Here is a 19,691-nt window from a genome sequence, read left to right as displayed (position 1 = left end):
GGTGCATTGTTAATCTATGGCTCTTTTTTTTTTTATGTGTCAGGAGTGACCCTTTAAAACTGTTTGGCTCAGCTTACATGCATCATATACAGGAACTGCATGTCAATGTATTCATTCTTACTATTTATTGATATAACACTTGAAATGTACTTCATAAAAATTTTATTTTGCATTGGTTCCATGATATACTGTATATTTCACTCACAGTATTAATATTGCTTATTTAATAAACTTAATCAAACCTCAATATGTTAACATTACTATCGTTTCAATTAAATTAGCCTTGCTTAAGACATACCTTTCAGTTTGATGAAGGATAAAATAGACAAGTTTTACATCAAAATTACAAATACTGCATTTGAAAGTAAGTTTTAATGTAAGGGTTAATTTATGTGACAAGTGCATAGACTCTGTAATCAAAATATTGAATATTTTATGCAGTTTTCTTATTACTAAGAAAAAGTCATTTTATATTGGTAAGATCTCGATCATGTTAAATTGCACATCGGACAGCAGTTTGTGAATGTATGTTTGTATTCATGTCACTTAACACATAAGTCACTAGTGAGAATCACAAGTTAATTCCAACATAATTTCATTCTATATGATGTGCAGGGGCATTTTGACCTCAGAACCTTTAGGTGGGGTCCAAACAATGCTTCAGCCCAAACACAGTTCACCCTAGTTGAAGCAGCTATTTTTAAATTAGATTTAATTAAACTTTACATAAGGGCTCTCGTTTATTTTGATGTCCTAAGGACCATTGAATCCTGGTTATGCAGATTGCCCCGTCTAACTGGGCATGTGTTTGAGTTGGTTAGATGTGTTTAGTCCTCATTTATTATATATTGTACTTCTCAAAAAAATTAAAGGAAAACGTTTTAATCAGAGTATAGCATGAAGTCAGTGAAACTTCTGAGATATTGATCTGGTCAGTTAAGTAGCAGAGGGGGTTGTTAATCAGTTTTAGCTGCTTTGGTGTTAATGAAATTAATAACAGGTGCACTAGAGGGGCAACAATGAGACGACACCCAAAACAGGAATATCAGGTGACTGACTGTTTCTTCACTAGTTTTGCATTTGGCTACAGTCAGTGTCACTACTAGTAGCATGAGGCGATACCTGGACCCTGCAGAGGTTGCACAAGTAGTCCAACTTCTCCAGGATGGCACATCAATATGTGCCATTGCCAGGCTTGCTGCGTCTAACTGCACAGTCTCAAGGGCATGGGAGAGATTCCAGGAGACAGGCAGTTACTCTAGGAGAGCTGGTCAGGGTCGTAGAAGGTCCTTAACCCATCAGCAGGACCGGTATCTGCTCCTTTGGGAAAGGAGGAGCAGGATGAGCACTGCCAGAGCCCTACAAAATGACCTCCAGCAGACCACTGGTGTGAATGTATCAGAAAAAGACTTCATGAGGGTGGCCTGAGTGCCCAACGTCCTCTAGTGGACCCTGTGCTCACTCTCTGGCACCATGGAGCTCGATTGGCATTTGCCATAGAATACCAGAATTGGCAGGTCCACCACTGGCGCCCTGTGCTTTTCACAGATGAGAGCAAGTTCACCCTGAGCACATGTGACAGACGTGAAAGGGTCTGGAGAAGCCATGGAGAACGTTATTCGGCCTGTAACATTGTTCAGCATGACCGGTTTGGTGGTGGGTCAGTGATGGTCTGGGGAGGCATATCCATGGAGGGACGCAGAGACCTCTACAGGCTAGACAACAACACCTTCACTGCAATTAGGTATCGGGATGAAATCCTTGGATCCATTGTCAGACCCTATGCTGTTGCTGTGGGTCCTGGCTTCCTCCTGGTGCACAACAATGCCCAGCCTCGTGTGGTGAGAGTATGCAGGCAGTTCCTGGAGGATAAGGAATTGATACCATTGACTAGCCCCCACGCTCGCCTGACTTAAATACAATAGAACACCTCTGGGACATTATGTTTCGGTCCATCCAACTCCGCCAGGTTGCACCTCAGACTGTCCAGGAGCTCAGTGATGTCCTGATCCAGATCTGAGAGGAGAACCCATTGTCTCATTACAGGTGCTGGTCATAAAATTAGAATATCATGACAAAGTTGATTTATTTCAGTAATTCCATTCAAAAAGTGAAACTTGTATATTAGATTCATTCATTACACACAGACTGATGTATTTCAAATGTTTATTTCTTTTAATTTTGATGATTATAACTGACAACTAATGAAAGTCACAAATTCAGTATCTCAGAAAATTAAAATATTGTGAAAAGGTTCAATATTGAAGACACCTGGTGCCACACTCTAATCAGCTAATTAACTCAAAACACCTGCAAAAGCCTTTAAATGGTCTCTCAGTCTAGTTCTGTAGGCTACACAATCATGGGGAAGACTGCTGACTTGACAGTTGTCCAAAAGACGACCATTGACACCCTGCACAAGGAGGGCAAGACACAAAAGGTCATTGCTAAAGAGGCTGGCTGTTCACAGAGCTCTGTGTCCAAGCACATTAAGAGAGAGGCAAAGGGAAGGACAAGATGTGGTAGAAAAAAAGTGTACAAGCAATAGGGATAACTGCACCCTGGAGAGGATTGTGAAACAAAACCCATTCAAAAATGTGGGGGAGATTCACAAAGAGTGGACTACAGCTGGAGTCAGTGCTTCAAGAACCACCACGCACAGACGTATGCAAGACATGGGCTTCAGCTGTCGCATTCCTTGTGTCAAGCTACTCTTGAACAAGAGACAGCGTCAGAAGCGTCTCGCCTGGGCTAAAGACAAAATTGCTGCTGAGTGGTCCAAAGTTATGTTCTCTGATGAAAGTAAATTTGGCATTTCCTTTGGAAATCAAGGTCCTAGAGTCTGGAGGAAGAGAGGAGAGGTACAGAATCCACATTGCTTGAGGTCCAGTGTAAAGTTTCCACAGTCAGTGATGGTTTGGGGTACCATGTCATCTGCTGGTGTTGGTCCTTTGTGTTTTCTGAGGTCCAAAGTCAACGCAGCCATCTACCAGGAAGTTTTAGAGCACTTCATGCTTCCTGCTGCTGACGAACTTTATGTAGATGCAGATTTCATTTTCCAACAGGACCTGGCACCTGCACAAAGTGCCAAAACTACCATTACCTGGTTTAAGGACCATGGTATCCCTGTTCTTGATTGGCCAGCAAACTCGCCTAACCTTAACCCCATAGAAAATCTATGGAGTATTTTGAAGAGGAATATGCAATATGCCAGACCCAACAATTCAGAAGAGCTGAAGGCCACTATCAGAGCAACATGGGCTCTCATAACACCTGAGCAGTGCCACAGACTGATCGACTCCATGCCACGGTGCATTGCTGCAGGAGGAGCCCCAAATAAATATTGAGTGCTGTACATGCTCATACTTTTCATGTTCATACCTTTCAGTTGGTCAACATTTCTTAAAATCCTTTTTTTGCATTGGTCTTAATTTATATTCTAATTTCCCGAGATACTGAATTTGGGACTTTCATTAGTTGTCAGTTATAATTATCAAAATTAAAAGAAATAAACATTTGAAATACATCTGTCTGTGTATAATGAATGAATCTAATATACAAGTTTCACTTTTTGAATGGAATTACTGAAATAAATCAACTTTGTCATGATATTCTAATTTTATGACCGGCACCTGTATATGCATGCACGTTGTCAGGCATGCATACAAGCACGTGGGGGCCATACAAACTACTGAGTATGATTTGGAGTTGCTGCAATGAAATTTCAGCAAAATGAACTAGCCTGCAGCATCATTTTGAATTTCGGGATGTCTTTGAATTCAGCCCCCTGTAGGTTGATTATTTTCATTCCCATCAAACGATGTGGAATCCTTTCATTCCTAACACATTACCCAGTCCATATCAGTACAGATATCCAGCATGTTTTTTTCCCCATTGAGATCTGATGTGTTTTCAAAGTGTTCCTTTAATTTTTTTGAGCAGTTTATTAGAAGACCTTCAATGCTGTTTTGACGGACTCATTATTCAGGCATCAACAAATCAATTAATGCCAGATTAAAAAACTATATGAAATAACCGACACTAAGGTTGGTATTCATGAAACGCAAGTAAACAAAAGTAATAAAACAGGCGTGTCTGCAATTACAAGTACAGAAACAAAATGAATGCGCATATATGGATTCCGTCGTGACAGCCTATAGCAAGTGCAGATTCAGGCGACCTGCCCAGTATCAAAGCCATCAAGTCTGTATTTCAGAAATTGGCCCGTCGACCTGCTCTGCACTTCTGTGTGTAGGCGAGCTAGTCGCCTTGGTAACCGCTCGCGCGAAAATGTATCCAGGGGCAACAGAGGACGCTGTCCTGGGCTGCAGCTCGACGGCGCTAAAACTGTGACTCGTGGAAGATGAGAGCTCAGGACGGAGGCTCGGCGCTTCTCTATCAAAGGGGGATTCTGCCTTTAAGGAAGGGGCCGGAAGACCGACACGACTTTGCTAGCTTTGAAGAGAGGGACGGTGCCGCTTTCAACAGATTTAACCCATTTGCTTCCGCCCCTTCCAGCCGGTGCACTTTGGCCCCCTTGAGAGACGACGTGCCGCTGACCGACCCCTGCTGCGGTTGGCTGAGTGCGGCCACTTTAGCCGAGCGGCGACTGCAAGCGGAAAGTGGACAGGAGGAAGGAGAAGGGATCTCAGCTCAGGCGACAGTTGGTGCTGTCCCCCTTCTGTCAAGTGATGTTGCGCTTCATAAATTTGCAGCCACGGATGATGAAAACAGAGAGTGGAATTCAAGAGCGGTGTCAGAAGCCTCGGTCAGAGCTCGGCTGGGAGGTGAAGGCTTCGCCACCTGATTAGCTTATTCTTTAAAGGCGCTTTTCATTGTCACAAAGGCGAGACGACAGGTTTATTGTTGTAAAAAAAATTAGGACGTTGTTAAGTGAGAGTGAGTGTGTGTAAAGGTTCAAGGTATTCAGGGGCTGTGTCTGGCGTGTATTAAACCACCCGAGCTAAAAGAAGCGGACCGAGAAAATTGGATACGAGCACTAATGGACGAAGAAATAATTTAGGAAACTCAAAAAGCACGCTTCACGCACCGTCAAATCGATGATTCAGCTGTAATGAAAAGTTCTTAAGAATAAAAGTTTAACAGATAAGTGCGACGCAGAAGCAACTTAAAAACATCTCTTCCATTATTCGGTTGGTTAAAATTGCGATCTTGGTAATACCAGTAAACCCCCGCAAATCCAACAATGGCAATCACTTTCTGTTCCCTTCAATCTGGAGGGATGAAAAATTATGGAGGATGGGAGCGTCCTGGGAAAGTTTTCATTTAATTAAATAAATATATTTGTACTAAAATTAACCAATTTATTAATACTAAAATTGAAATTTAATTGTTATATCATTTAAGTCCAAAATGTCTTTGAGTTGTTGAACTCATAAGTAAAAAAATATCGGAGTGCAAAGGTTTAAATTAAGTAAATTGGAAACAAAAAATTCATAAAATGGTAAATTTAAAATAGTTAATAAAAAATTTCCTTATAAACAACATTTTTGGTAAAGATGGTTTCCTGTCCTTGAATTACCTCTCCCTGGTATGGAGTAGTTAAAACCTTCACTTTAATGTCACATGAACGTCGAATTCTTGAAAAGGCAACATAAAGTTGTCCATGTCCAAATACGGGCTCAGAAAGGTAAATCCCTACTTTGTCCATGGTTTGTTCTTGGGATTTGTTGATCGTCATGGCAAATGCAGCCTTAATGGGAAATTGGCGTCGTTTACGTTTAAAAGGTAATTCCAGGTCAGAACTTGCAAGGTCAATTCTGGGAATCAAAACAGTATTGTCAGTATGGGATCCCGTAAGCACTTATACCTCAATAACATTTTCTGTCATGCTTTTCACGACCAACCGTGTACCGTTGCATAAACCTTGTTTAGTAATAAGGTTTCTTAATAGCATGACATATTGTCCCTACTTTAAGGTTAAGATTGTGTTCTGGTAATCCGGCCGGGTTAATAGTTTTTAAATATTCTAAATTAGGGTAAATTAAGATGCTCAGTTTCGTGTTCAGAATCAACACTGTCAGTACTTAGAAAGACGTGGCTTTCTCCAGGAAGCAATCCAATCACTTGGTTATTTATCTGGTCAACGTCATTAGGTTGTATATGCGGTGATGTGCGCGTGCGCTTTCGGTGCGTCTGGCCTCTGGCATCCGTGCATATATACAACCTTCGTTTACTAATATAGATGTAAAAGTAGGACATAGCGTCAATGAAGTTTAATGTAAGAAAACCAAGACTGTGTTCAAATGGAAGACAAAAGGGACAAGAAGCCACATGCAGTAACAAATTCAAAATATCCATTCTATTATTTACTGGGTTGTTTCTTGTTGTTCAGAATCAGTCCATTTTTGGACAGTTTGTACAGCATAGATGTCATCAGGTCTGCTCGGAAGCAACGGACACAAGTCTGGAGGTGGTTCGGCACAGGCTGCGCTTATTTACATTGAGTTTTCCTCCCACATCTCAAAGACTTGCACTTTAAAATAGACAACATGTTAGAGGGAGTGTGAATGTGTGTGTTCATAAATGCTTTGCAATGGACTAGTATCAGTCCAGGTTTCACTCATGTCTTGTTCCTGATATTGTTTGTATAGTCACTAGTTCACTTCCATTCTGAATTAGAATAAGCTTATTCAGAAAAATGGATGGAGGAACAAATGGACTTTGGTCTGTGAGAGGAAACCAAAGAATGTGTACAACACCCACTGACACCACTCTAGGCAGTAATTGGTGTCCTTCCTTCACTATTATTGATGTTAATAAATGTTATTATAATTATAATGGTGTAGTGGTAGCACTGCTGCCCTGGAAGATGGAGACCTGGATTCAAGTCCCAAGTGTTCCATGTGTGGGATTTGCATGTTCTCTCCATGTCCACATGATTGTACTCCAAGTGCTCTAGCTTCCTCCCACAGTCTAAAGTTATGCAGGCTGGGTGAATTGGCAATGCTAAATTGGACCACAATACATGTGTGCATGTTGACCCTGCGATCAGCTGACACCCTGTTCAGGTATTGTACCTGATGCTCGCTGATATAGGCTCCAGCTTCCCTGTGACTGTGCCTTGGATAGGCAGGTTTAGGAAATGGATGGATGGATTGCTGCAATTAAATAAATTTATATTTATAACTTTCACTTATTGCAAAACAAAAACATATTCACCTTATTCTTTCATTATTTTGGCAAATGAAAAGACCCTCTTAAGTGCATGGATAGAATTTTATAATAATTTTAGTTACACAAATAAAATTACATACACACCATCATTTTATTAAATAAAATACAAACAATCAAAACATCACTTTGCATTTATTTAATTATGTTTTATTTAGTGAATTCATTCCTACTACTAGCACAAAAGATACTTTTTAATGTAACTTTCAAACAGAGTTATATAATGCATTTATGTCGGTGAGCTCTCACACCTTTTCTGCATTGTTTCATTACTAGCATTAGTACAGAAACTGGAAAGTAAACAAATGGTGTGAAGTAAGTGAAGACACTTCAACTGAGGCCAACCCAGTAAGCAATAATTAGCAACTTCAAATATTATCAAATGGATGTAGCAGGCGAAGACTTTCTTTCTAGGAGAGCGTTTGCTTTGAAAAGACAAATGCAGCGTGAGAAGCAATCTGTTTTCATATTGTTAAAGTATTTACTTTATCCTCTGGGCTATAAAGGTAAGAGCTTTTTCGAGATTTATTCTGATAGAACACAATTTTCAAATAACTTTATTCAAATAGCACAGCTCCAGAGCCCTAGGGTTTCAACTGCAGGTCAAGTTACTCTCTGTAGAGTTTGCATGTTCTCCTCAGGCCTGTATAGGTTTTCTTCCAGCTATATCAGGTTTCCTTCTCCATGCCAATAGATGTGACTGTTAGGTTAATTAGCACCTCCTAAACATACTAATATGAATGTATGTGGTTGTAGCCATGACAGTGCCTATCCAGGGCTGGTTTCTTCCTTGCCACTGGCAGCAGTCTCCACAACTCAAAGCTTGAGACATCAGGGTGAATGTGGCATGTTAATTCATGGATGTAAGTGTACTGTAGTTGGATCTGATACAGCAGGATTGATGTAAAGACATGAAAGGTGGTACAGTATATAAAGATGTTGTATACAGTAAATGAGTTAAGCAAATTAAACAATGAAAGTCAGGCAGATATCAAAGCAGGTATAGTCAGAGGCAGATATAAAAGGAGCTGTATAAAGAGTTGACAGGTGGTAAACAAGTTAGTCAAAATACACAGGGAGCTGTATGAATAGAAAATACTGTAGGTTTTCATCATTTTAATTTCAATAGATTACTTTTTAATTTAGATTCTAAACAATACATATGCTATATGGATTTCAACACATCACATATGATTTAGTAGATACTTAATTACAAAACCCTGTGAACTTGTCGGTCTTATGCCCTTCCGTTTAGTTCTGTTTGGTCTTCAGGCAAGATGACACCCCTTATAGAAGGATCAGTGTAAATGTTTCAAGAGGAAGGTTAGATTTCACTTTAATCATTTCTGTCTGATGCAATGTGTTGGTTGGGCTTGCAAGTAAGAATTTCACTGCACTCTGCGCTAATGGTGCCAATATTGTTTTCTGTCTCTCTCTGTATATTATTTCTTCAAATTGTCAAATGGTCTTAATTTCAGGTGATGTGCTGAAGAAGCTAACTCCCCATATTCCTGGCTGACTTTTACTCAATTTCAAATCTTGCTGTCTATTCTGAAACTCCAGAACACATTGCTCTCACTCAGCTCACTAAGTGTATATTATAACTGCTTCAATCTTTTTGAATTTGTGACAGTTTATGCAGTTAATAGTATCATTTGCCTTATAGCTGATGATATCTCCTGGACTTACTATAACATGATCCTCCTTGATGTTTTCTTCTTCTGCAGTCAAAATGGAGTCTGTTCTGTTTGCTTATAAACGAGGCTCTCTGTAGTTTCTCTCTCATGGTGGCCCTCAAAATGTTATGCTTGGTCCTCATTTCTTCAATATCAGCATGTTTCTATTGAAATATCTGGTTCACCAGCTTTATATTTAAAATTACACACATATGAATGACAGTATACATAAGTGGGTCACAAATTTGAAATCACCCAAAAAATGTCATGTTTTTGATCGAAAATTGATACTTTTTATGAAGGTATCATTAAACTGATTTAAAAATATAGCCAAGACTTTACTAATGTTGCAAGTTGTTATTAATATATGAAATGAGAAATGTATAATTTATAATTCGCATATTACTGCAAAGCCCTATTTTCAGCAACCATTTGTGTTCTAATGGCAAACTCTGTCAGCTCATCCATTTTTATCATGTTTAAACACTAAATGTTTATCATAGAAACCTTTGTAATTGTGTTAGTACAGCTAAAACCTGCTACTCTATTTAATAAAGCAAGTCAGTTATCATAAAGCCAGGGCTGTCTTAACACATGGGCACACTGGCAGTTGCCTGGGGGTCCCACGAGCCTAGGGGCCCCATGCTAATCTATGTATGTTGTGTAGGTAGGGGCCCCAGTGCACTGCCTTGCTTGGGGACCTATAATGCTGTTAAGACAACCCTGCATACAGCTAAGACATTACTCGTGTTTGTAATGGCCATTACTGCTTGAAATGACAGATTTTTAATTTATCATTCACATATGATAGTTAAGTCCCATTATCAGCAGCCATTCATTCATTGTCCTAATGGAAAATTGTCTTAGCATATTCTAAATTAGTTGTGTATAAATATAAATGTGTTGTTAGAGAAACTTTTGTGATTGCATTAATACTGCTGAAGCGTGTAATTCCATTACTTGAGTTGCAAGGTACTAGCATTCCCAAAGTTCAATTCTGCATTACAAATAATAAAAATAAAACAGGACAAACCAGTCTCTTGTTGTTCTGCAAAATGAAGGTTATTCCATTAGACAGATTGCCACGAAATTCAAAATTTCATACGAAAGTGTCCAGTACTTGGCAGTCTGTTGCATGGAATAACCGTTAGTCTGGAAAATAATGTTTCTTTAGAAAGCTGTTTTTAGCCATTTCTGAACCTAGAAATATTTTTTTATTGATATTAATTAAAAGCAAATAACATTCCAAGTCAAACTTAACAAACCAGAATTCAACTTAAGGAATGCCAGTGTCATACAACCCAAGGGAAGACAAGTGACTTACTTTATTGAACAGAATGACAGTTTCCAGCTGTGCCAGCACAATTACAGAGGTTTCTCTAATAACCATCTAGCTTTTGAACATGATTAATTACAGACAAGCTAAATGAGATCACCATCAGTACGATAGATGTGCTCTGTCACAACTTTGTCACCTCTTGATTAGACTACTGCAGTTCTCTTTTCCTCAATCTTCCTGTCCAAAGCATAGTCAAACTGCAACATGTGCGAAACATCCAACCAAATGCAATGTGCACGTCACCCCTCACCTGGCTCAACTATATTGGTTTTCTGTGCATTATCAACTTTCTTGGGAAAATCTACTCCTAACATACAGAGCTGTACATTTTAATAGTCCTGCACAGCTGCCATCATTGCCAGTCCCTATAGAAAATTGTATACTTAAAATTGGTAATCTCTATGTATTAGAAAAGTATTATAAGCACATGAGAAGAGTAGACACTCTATTTTACTAAGCATTAGGATGTAAGTGTTAGGATTAAAAATACTTATGCCTACATATGTTTATTTTTCTGTATGAGCTACAAACCACCAATAGTTTATAAAGCCAAAAATAAGACGTGCAGGAGAGCTGGAGAAAGATGGGTCCCTCACTTAGAGAAAGAATGTGAACTCCATCCATCCATTATCCAACCCGCTATATCCTAACTACAGGGTCATGGGGGTCTGCTGGAGCCAAACCCAGCCAACACAGGGCACAAGGCAGGAAACAAACCCTGGGCAGGGCGCCCGCCCACCGCAGGGTACACACACACACACACACCAAGCACACACTAGGGACAATTTAGAAATGAAAATGCACCTAACCTGCATGTCTTTGGACTGTGGGAGGAAACCCACGCAGACACGGGGAGAACATGCAAACTCCACACAGGGAGGACCTGTGAAGCGAACCTGGGTCTCCTAACTGCGAGGCAGCAGCGCTACCCACTGCACCACCCTGAATGTGAACTCTTTGGTTGTAAATTATAGTAGCAAGTAAGAATAGCTCTTATCAAACAGATAAGATAGACAGAGTAGGGGTTTGACAGCCCCTAACTAAGAATTATTGGTGGAATCAATTAGAGGCAGGACTAGAGCAATGGATTGCTAGGAGTCAGACGAGGATGAATAATGACTTGTGTGATAAGAATTGTAATAAATGAAAGAGTTGTTTTTAGTTGTTTGCTAATTGTTCCAACTTAAATACATCTGTAAACGTGCCATACAGTAAAACAATTCTGCTGTCTGTTCTGAAGTCACCGAGTTGCATTCATTGGGACTGAGGACCCCCGTGCTGCTAATATGCTTCAACATCCCACATCAGCTTAACGTGATGCCTGTCTTATGGAAATTCATCACTTTCTTATCTGTGTGCTTCCTACTCTCTGTCTGTGAGACTCCATTAACATTCAGATTGAGCTTGAAAATTGACATTTTTCCTTCTATTTTAAATGGGCTATCCTATGTGTTCATTTTATTCTATGGCTCCATTCCAATTCTGGCTCTAGTGTGTTTTCTGCCAGCTTATGTTTTTACTCTACTCTCAATTGAATTTTACTTTTGTACAACTCGACTTTTGCTTTTTTTTTTTAATGTACCATGTCTTTTATTATCTTATATTGCTCTGTGCTGTCATGCTGGTTTGAGATGTGTTCTTGTATGCTTTGTAATTTGATGATATATGCTGTGAAAAACACTATATAAAATAAAGCCTGATTGATTGATATAACAAAGAGTTGTCCACAAACATAATATTATTAGTCTTGAAATAAATAAATGTCCTGTTTATTTCTGCCAGGTTGGACAAGCCCAGTGAGAGTGTTCCCAGCGCCTCCCCGATCTCCCTGCACACTTTCAAAAAGCAAGTTCTTTTTTACAGACTCTCAGCCAGCTACAGAGGTAAGGCAGACTGATTTACTTATTTAGAATCATAACTGACATGAATGACTTCAAATGACAAGCATGTAGCCCATTAGCTCTTGGCCACTCGAAAAAAGATGCACTGTGGAGTAGAAAAGTAAAATAATAATAATAATAAAATAATGTGGTTTTGTTAAAAGACGCTTCAGGGAACTAAATGTTATCACACTGGTGATTATTTTGTGAAAATGTAGTTACTAAGTCAGATGATGTCCGTATTTTATTGCAGACTATGGGGTGTCTTTATTATTTCATTCTACACTCTTTTGTTATATGCTAATGTACCTGTCAAGGCAATTTAAATCACTGGAATCAAAGGGAAGGCTGGTAAAATTGCTTTGAAATGAATGTCTTTTAATACCTCAGTAATTACAATGAAAGCCTTGCTCGCCTTGGACAGTCACCTGCCAGCCCACAGTGGGGCTTATAGTACTGAATGACAAGTAAAAGTTACGCAGCATTTCTTTTATGATGTAGATTTGTGCAAGTGTAAACTCAGTACATGTTACATGCTCCTTCTTATGTTGTAGACTTTGAAAGATTCTTCTTTGAATGCCTGCCGGGATAAGCTTGCTAAGAGATACATCTATACCTCAGCCACTCAGAGGTAGGTGGCACAGACTGTAGCAGTCATTTCAGGGCTTGCAGAGGAAATTGTGTGTAGTGGACATCTTGGAGTGGCAGACTCGGAGTGCTCATTCAACCTGACAGAATATGAGCATTATTGCAAAGAACAATGGGAACAAATTGCCGTGTCCAGATGTACAAAGCTGTCACCTACTAAATATTGACTTGATTACTTATGCATTTAATTATTTTGTGTTGTAAATTTGTTATTAATTTAGACCACTTTACAGAGATCTGTTTGCACTTTGACATTAGTCGTTTTCATCTGATCAGTGTTAAAAAAAGAACAAAATTCAAAGTTGCATAACAAAAAAATGTCAAAATTTCTGAGGAGGTTAGTGCTTTTTATAGGCTTTAGGTATATGAGTTATTGAAGAAAAGAAAAGTCTACAATTTTGAGAATGAAATTATATCAAAGGCTAGACAACCCCCGGGCAGGTGCTGTACACTAGCCACTTTGAGGCTCACGTATGGGGAAGTGGATGTACAATTTAAACAGATTGTTATTTTCATGAGAATTGTTACATATGCATAATAGACCTAATTATTTTACATTACAGCGAGTAATTAACCATAGTAAGAAATGGTAAAATGTAATAAACTGAAATAAAATTATGTTTCGTGTTGCGTTAGAGGTATTCGTTGCATTATACATTTTCATTCTGTTTGGCTTTGAAATGAACACACAAATACTTTTTAAACTTACACATTTACAGTAAAACTTCAGTAAAACAATATTTGGAATTAACTTTTTGTCATTATCGCTTTGAATTTTGATTCTGTGTTTGTTGTTACATTGTGACAACACATCATATAAGCTTTCAACCCCTACCATGATCTTCTCCCTTTGTGGATTTGTAGCTACAAATATGCAAGCAATATCACAAACCTTTGTTTCTATTGATATATATATATATACACTCACCTAAAGGATTATTAGGAACACCATGCTAATACGGTGTTTGACCCCCTTTCGCCTTCAGAACTGCTTTAATTCTACGTGGCATTGATTCAACAAGGTGCTGAAAGCATTCTTTAGAAATGTTGGCCCATATTGATAGGATAGCATCTTGCAGTTGATGGAGATTTGTGGGATGCACATCCAGGGCACGAAGCTCCCGTTCCACCACATCCCAAAGATGCTCTATTGGGTTGAGATCTGGTGACTGTGGGGGCCATTTTAGTACAGTGAACTCATTGTCATGTTCAAGAAACCAATTTGAAATGATTCGAGCTTTGTGACATGGTGCATTATTCTGCTGGAAGTAGCCATCAGAGGATGGGTACATGGTGGTCATGAAGGGATGGACATGGTCAGAAACAATGCTCAGGTAGCCTGTGGCATTTAAACGATGCCCAATTGGCACTAAGGGGCCTAAAGTGTGCCAAGAAAACATCCCCCACACCATTACACCACCACCACCAGCCTGCACAGTGGTAACAAGGCATGATGGATCCATGTTCTCATTCTGTTTACGCCAAATTCTGACTCTACCATTTGAATGTCTCAACAGAAATCGAGACTCGTCAGACCAGGCAACATTTTTCCAGTCTTCAACTGTCAAATTTTGGTGAGCTTGTGCAAATTGTAGCCTCTTTTTCCTATTTGTAGTGGAGATGAGTGGTACCCGGTGGGGTCTTCTGCTGTTGTAGTCCATCCGCCTCAAGGTTGTGCGTGTTGTGGCTTCACAAATGCTTTGCTGCATACCTCGGTTGTAACGAGTGGTTATTTCAGTCAAAGTTGCTCTTGTATCAGCTTGAATCAGTCGGCCCATTCTCCTTTGACCTCTAGCATCAACAAGGCATTTTCGCCCACAGGACTGCCGCATACTGGATGTTTTTCCCTTTTCACACCATTCTTTGTAAACCCTAGAAATGGTTGTGCGTGAAAATCCCAGTAACTAAGTAGATTGTGAAATACTCAGACCGGCCCGTCTGGCACCAACAACCATGCCACGCTCAAAATTGCTTAAATCACCTTTCTTTCCCATTCTGACATTCAGTTTGGAGTTCAGGAGATTGTCTTGACCAGGACCACACCCCTAAATGCATTGAAGCAACTGCCATGTGATTGGTTGATTAGATAATTGCATTAATGAGAAATTGAACAGGTGTTCCTAATAATCCTTTAGGTGAGTATATATATATATATATATATATATATATATATATATATATATATATATATATATATATATATAGTACTGTGCAAAAGTTTTAGGTAGGTGTGAAAAATGCTGTAAACAAAGATTGCTTTCAAAAATGGAAGTGTTAATCATTTATTTTTATCAATCAGCAAAATGCAGTGAATGAACAAAAGACAAATCTAAATCAAATCAATATTTGGTGTGACCACCCTTTGCCTTCAAAACAGCATCAGTTCTTTTAGGTACACTTGCACACAGTTTTTGAAGGAACTCGGCTGGTAGGTTGTTCCAAATATCTTGGAGAACTAACCACAGATCTTCTGTGGATGTAAGCTTCCTCACATCCTTCTGTCTCTTCATGTAATCCCAGACATACTCGATGATGTTGAGATCAGGGTTCTGTGGGGGCCATACCATCACTTCCAGGACTTCTTGTTCTTCTTTACGCTGAAGATAGTTCTTAATGACTTTGGCTGTATGTTTGGGGTCATTGTCCTGCTGCAGAATAAATTTGGAGCCAGTCATACACCTCCCTGATGGTATTGCATGATGGATAAGTATCTGTCTGTATTTCTCAGCATTGAGAACACCATTAATCCTGACCAAATCTCCAAAGTCCATTTACAGAAATGCAGCCCCAAACGTTCAAGTTACCTCCACCATGCTTTAGTGTTGCCTGCAGACACTCATTATTGTACCACTCTCCAGCCCTTCAACGAACAAACTGCCTTCTGCTACAGCCAAATATTTCAAATTTTGACTCATCAGTCCGGAGCTTGTGCTGCCATTTTTCTGCACCCCAGTTCCTATGTTTTCATGCATACTTGAGTCACTTGGTCTTGTTTCCACATCGGAGGTATGGCTTTTTGGCTGCAACTCTTCCATGAAGACCACTTCTGGCCAGACTTCTCCGGACAGTAGATGGGTGTACCTGGGTCCCACTGGTTTTTGCCAGTTCTGAGCTGATGGCACTGCTGGACATCTTCCGATTTCGAAGGGTAATAAGCTTGATTTGTCTTTCATCTGCTGCACTAATTTTCCTTGGCCAACCACTGCGTCTACGATCCGCAACATTGCCCGTTTCTTTGTGCTTCTTCAAAAGAGCTTGAACAGCACATCTTGAAACCCCAGTCTGCTTTAAAATCTTTGCCTGGGAGAGACCTTGCCAATGCAGTATAACTACCTTGTGTCTTGTTGCTGTTCTCAATCTTGCCATGACATAAAACTGTCTTCCACAACCTCACCTTGGTGTGCCTATAAGAATTGATGCTGGTTTGAAGGCAAAAGGTAGTAACACCAAATATTGATTTGATTTAGATTTTTCATTTGTTTGCTCACTTTACATTTTGTAAATTGATAAAAATAAACAATCATTATTTATATTTCTGAAAGCATTTTTTGTTTACAGCATTTTTTCACACCTGCCTAAAACTTTTGCACAGTTCTGTATATACTGTATATATACACATGCACATTAATTGACACTCAGCTTCACACGGGAAAAGACAAGAAGTGCCTCTGTTAATTGATAAGTATGTCAAAGCCTGTACAAATCTTCACTTTCTGTATACTCAGTCATATTGTCTCACAAATCAAAGAAGTAAGCATAATTATATCAGTGTATCCACAATAGGAATGAGAAAATTGGAATAGCTGAACAATACATTGTGTCAAGAATAGCAGTAATATTAATAAGAAGAGATATGTTATTATTTTTATTCATTTTCGCATCTTATAAGTCTGATATAGACCAGTGTTATTATAAAATTCTTTGTAATGATTCTTTAAATTTAGGAGCTATGAGGATGTACCCTGGGATTCAAAGCTACCTCCAAAGATGAATCCTCCTGATAAAACGCTGGAAATGATGGCAGATCCCGTTAGCCAGTGTTTTACTTTAAGGAGATATGAAGCCGAACCTGAAGTGTGGCAGGTCAGTTAGTAGTTTTATTTATTTATTTATTTATTTATTTATTTTATTTTTTTTTTTTTATAATGCCCCTCTTACTATAATTTATAAATGGTGCAACCTCATTACCTCTGTGACATTTTAATGACTCCTTATTATCTATAGTGACTAATTAACTGAAAAATAAACCATATTTCTGCTATATACGTGCATTATATGATTTTAACATTTTTTCATATTACTAAAATGCTATTATGTATATGAGAACCGAGATGGGCGAATTCTGTATATACAGGTAATTCAGCCTGAACTTTAGCTATAGAGTGCCCTTCACCAGACGGCCATTGGAGGGCAGACTTTCCCTTTCGCTTAAATTTGCTTGTATTAAGTAGAGATAAACGCAAGAATGTAAATGAAATGAATTTTTACGTGCAGACTTGTTTATATAAATAAAGATAACCATATACTCGTTCTGCAGTTGTGTGTTTTGTAATGGTTTTGCTGTCTCCACAGAGCATTGGCAGCGCATGGGACAGAATGCAACTAAGGACACCGAACACCGTCAGAAAACCAATCACATTGTGAGTTTCTCATTTTTGCGCGATCAGATTTATTGGCTGGTATAAGTTTTCATTTGCCGAAGTTTAAGAAGAATAATATAATGCTATGTTTTATGGTGCCATGTCATTTTACTCAGTGTTTTTGGTGTTGACTCCTGGTTTATTTTGTTGAACTGTAAAGTTACCGAGGTGTGATCGGGCCGCAGGCGCTGATTGAACTTATGTGTGTATGCGGAGTCTTAAGTGCAAAACTTTTTCTTTAGATCCATTTAAAAGACTCTGTAAAAAAGCGAGTGTGAAGCGGGCGTTTATTAATGGTAATACGTTATTATTTTCTTCCACGCGTTGGCATTTGGCATTGTTTTGTCACCCAGGGCTTCACAGTGGCTTTCTTGTCTTGTTTTTAAATGTCTCTGTGCTTCAATCCTTGTGATTTTCTAAAGGCTAACTGATTATTCGGGTGTATTTTTTGAATAAACAGATTAAAAAAAACTTTTATTGCGTCGTTACATATTCAACAATACCGCCAGCTAAAATGATTTAGAACGTATACTGTAATATACAGCTATAAAAATACTCGTCTTTTAAAAGTGATGAAAGTTGTCCTAGCACACCAATGCCTCTGAACTACCGCAATAAAATATGGTGCCTTACTGAACTGCTTCCAAAGCAGCCGGCTGGGTATTCTGGGTGACACTTTTATGTTCTGCTGTTGTCGTATATTTTAAGCAAATTCTGTCAGATCGATATGGATCTACGTTTAAGAAAACTGTTTGTTCGATTCTTGCTCAATTCTCCCATCAATGCTTTGAAGCCTGGCTGGGTTTCTTATTATTCGGTCACTCACAGTTGTCACCCAGCGTCTGGCAAAACCCCGACTGGTCCATTAGCGTGAAAGCCTTTAGGGTAACGAAGGGAGTGCAGGAAATGGACCGATGTCATCTTATTTCAGAGCGGTAGATAGGAAGAATCATATTTTTTAAAGGTCTGCAAAATTAAACTCCTAAAATTTTTTAATTGTGAAGTTATTTTTGCATTCATGAACATATTGAAATACATTTGAATGTCTTCATCATGCCACATTTAAGTACAAAACTACAATGAAATCGAATTAAAAGTGAACAAATTATACAATTTATTCATGTATGCAATTTTGTTCAATATCAATGTGACATTAAAATATTTACTTAATAATTAACAGCACATATTCATTGACTTACATGTACAATATTTATGTAGCACAAATCCATACAAAGAATGTAACTCAAAGTCCTTTTAGATGTCAACAAGTAACATTAACTTCCCCAGTTTTTGTCACGTCTCAGTTTTTTTAATTCTAAACTTCGTTTGGTGGTCCATTGTTTGTAATTTTTTTGGGGGTGCATCATCATGAAACCAGTATAGTTTACCATCAGACTGACATCCTGATATCCCTGGTACCTTCTTTTCATATCCTTGATATCCTGATGGAATCTTTCACCCTGATCTTCACTCACTGCTCCAAGATTGTCTGGGAAAAATTCCAAATGCAAATCCAAAAAAGTGAACTTTAAGACTTATGTTGCAAACCACTTTCTTAAACTTAACTGATACATTTTTCACAATGTCTTTATAATGTGGATATTTATTGTTATCTAAATTAATTTTTTGAGTAACACCCAAGCCTCTTGTTGTAGGTCGTTCATCACACAATCAAGTTCTGCATCAGAAATCAGTTTTCTAATATCAGGTCCAGCAAAATGTCCTCTTTCAGTTTAGCCTGAATCTAATCTAACAGTCAGCACTACTACGTAAAACAGTCTCCAGCTTTTCAAGGGGCTTTGACAAACTTCTTCATAAAGCCAAAATTAATAAGAAGCAGTGGCAGCAGCAATTTATCTAGATCTGCCAAGCTACATGTAGGTCCGATGATGTGTTTTGGCACCAAGCTTAGCTTTTTGTCTAGCTGGCCATTCTTTCTGAACCCAATGTCAATAATTGGCCCTGCTGTCCCATTCACACAAAAAACCTGAGAATTGCCAATGTCCTGACTGCGTACCAGTAAGAACTTTCAGGTCTCCACAATGAGCAAATGGTGCCCATTGCAGGTCATAACTCTTAAAAATATATGTTATACCTTAAATGTAGATTTTAATATTAGAAAATATTAAGTTCAAACAAGTTATAAAACACAAAATATTGTTCTTTATTTAATTTTAGTGCAAAAGTAATAAAAAAGAAGCTATAAGTGTCAACTAAAAATGTGTTTATTAAAAAAAATGTGATAGAGAAAAATTATATTAATTTTTGAATTTAACACCTCAAACTACAGGTATATAAAAATCACATGAATTAA

The 19,691-nt window shown here is 38.5% G+C and overlaps 1 protein-coding gene across 2 annotated transcripts in view; it reads left to right on the top strand.

Moving 5' to 3' along the window:
* Nucleotides 1-4,322: 4,322 nt before the first annotated feature.
* The window catches only part of LOC120515943 (spermatogenesis-associated protein 48), a 77,699-nt gene continuing 62,330 nt past the window's right edge, over nt 4,323-19,691 (top strand). Inside the window, exons 1-5 of one of the 2 annotated variants that reach the window (XM_039737333.1) lie at nt 4,323-4,787; nt 11,992-12,092; nt 12,644-12,720; nt 16,682-16,820; nt 17,310-17,377. In XM_039737333.1, the coding sequence (XP_039593267.1) occupies nt 4,364-4,787; nt 11,992-12,092; nt 12,644-12,720; nt 16,682-16,820; nt 17,310-17,377 (809 nt within the window). In that variant the 5' untranslated portion in view covers nt 4,323-4,363. Of the gene's footprint in view, nt 4,788-7,498; nt 7,701-11,991; nt 12,093-12,643; nt 12,721-16,681; nt 16,821-17,309; nt 17,378-19,691 lie in introns of those variants that run through there. The other variant, XM_039737334.1, reaches the window with a different exon arrangement.

The sequence above is a fragment of the Polypterus senegalus genome, chromosome 15 (assembly GCF_016835505.1).
Source record: "Polypterus senegalus isolate Bchr_013 chromosome 15, ASM1683550v1, whole genome shotgun sequence".
Lineage (NCBI taxonomy): Eukaryota > Metazoa > Chordata > Cladistia > Polypteriformes > Polypteridae > Polypterus > Polypterus senegalus.
The sequence above is the reverse complement of the archived record's forward strand: the minus strand, read 5'-3'. Positions and strand labels throughout refer to the sequence as shown.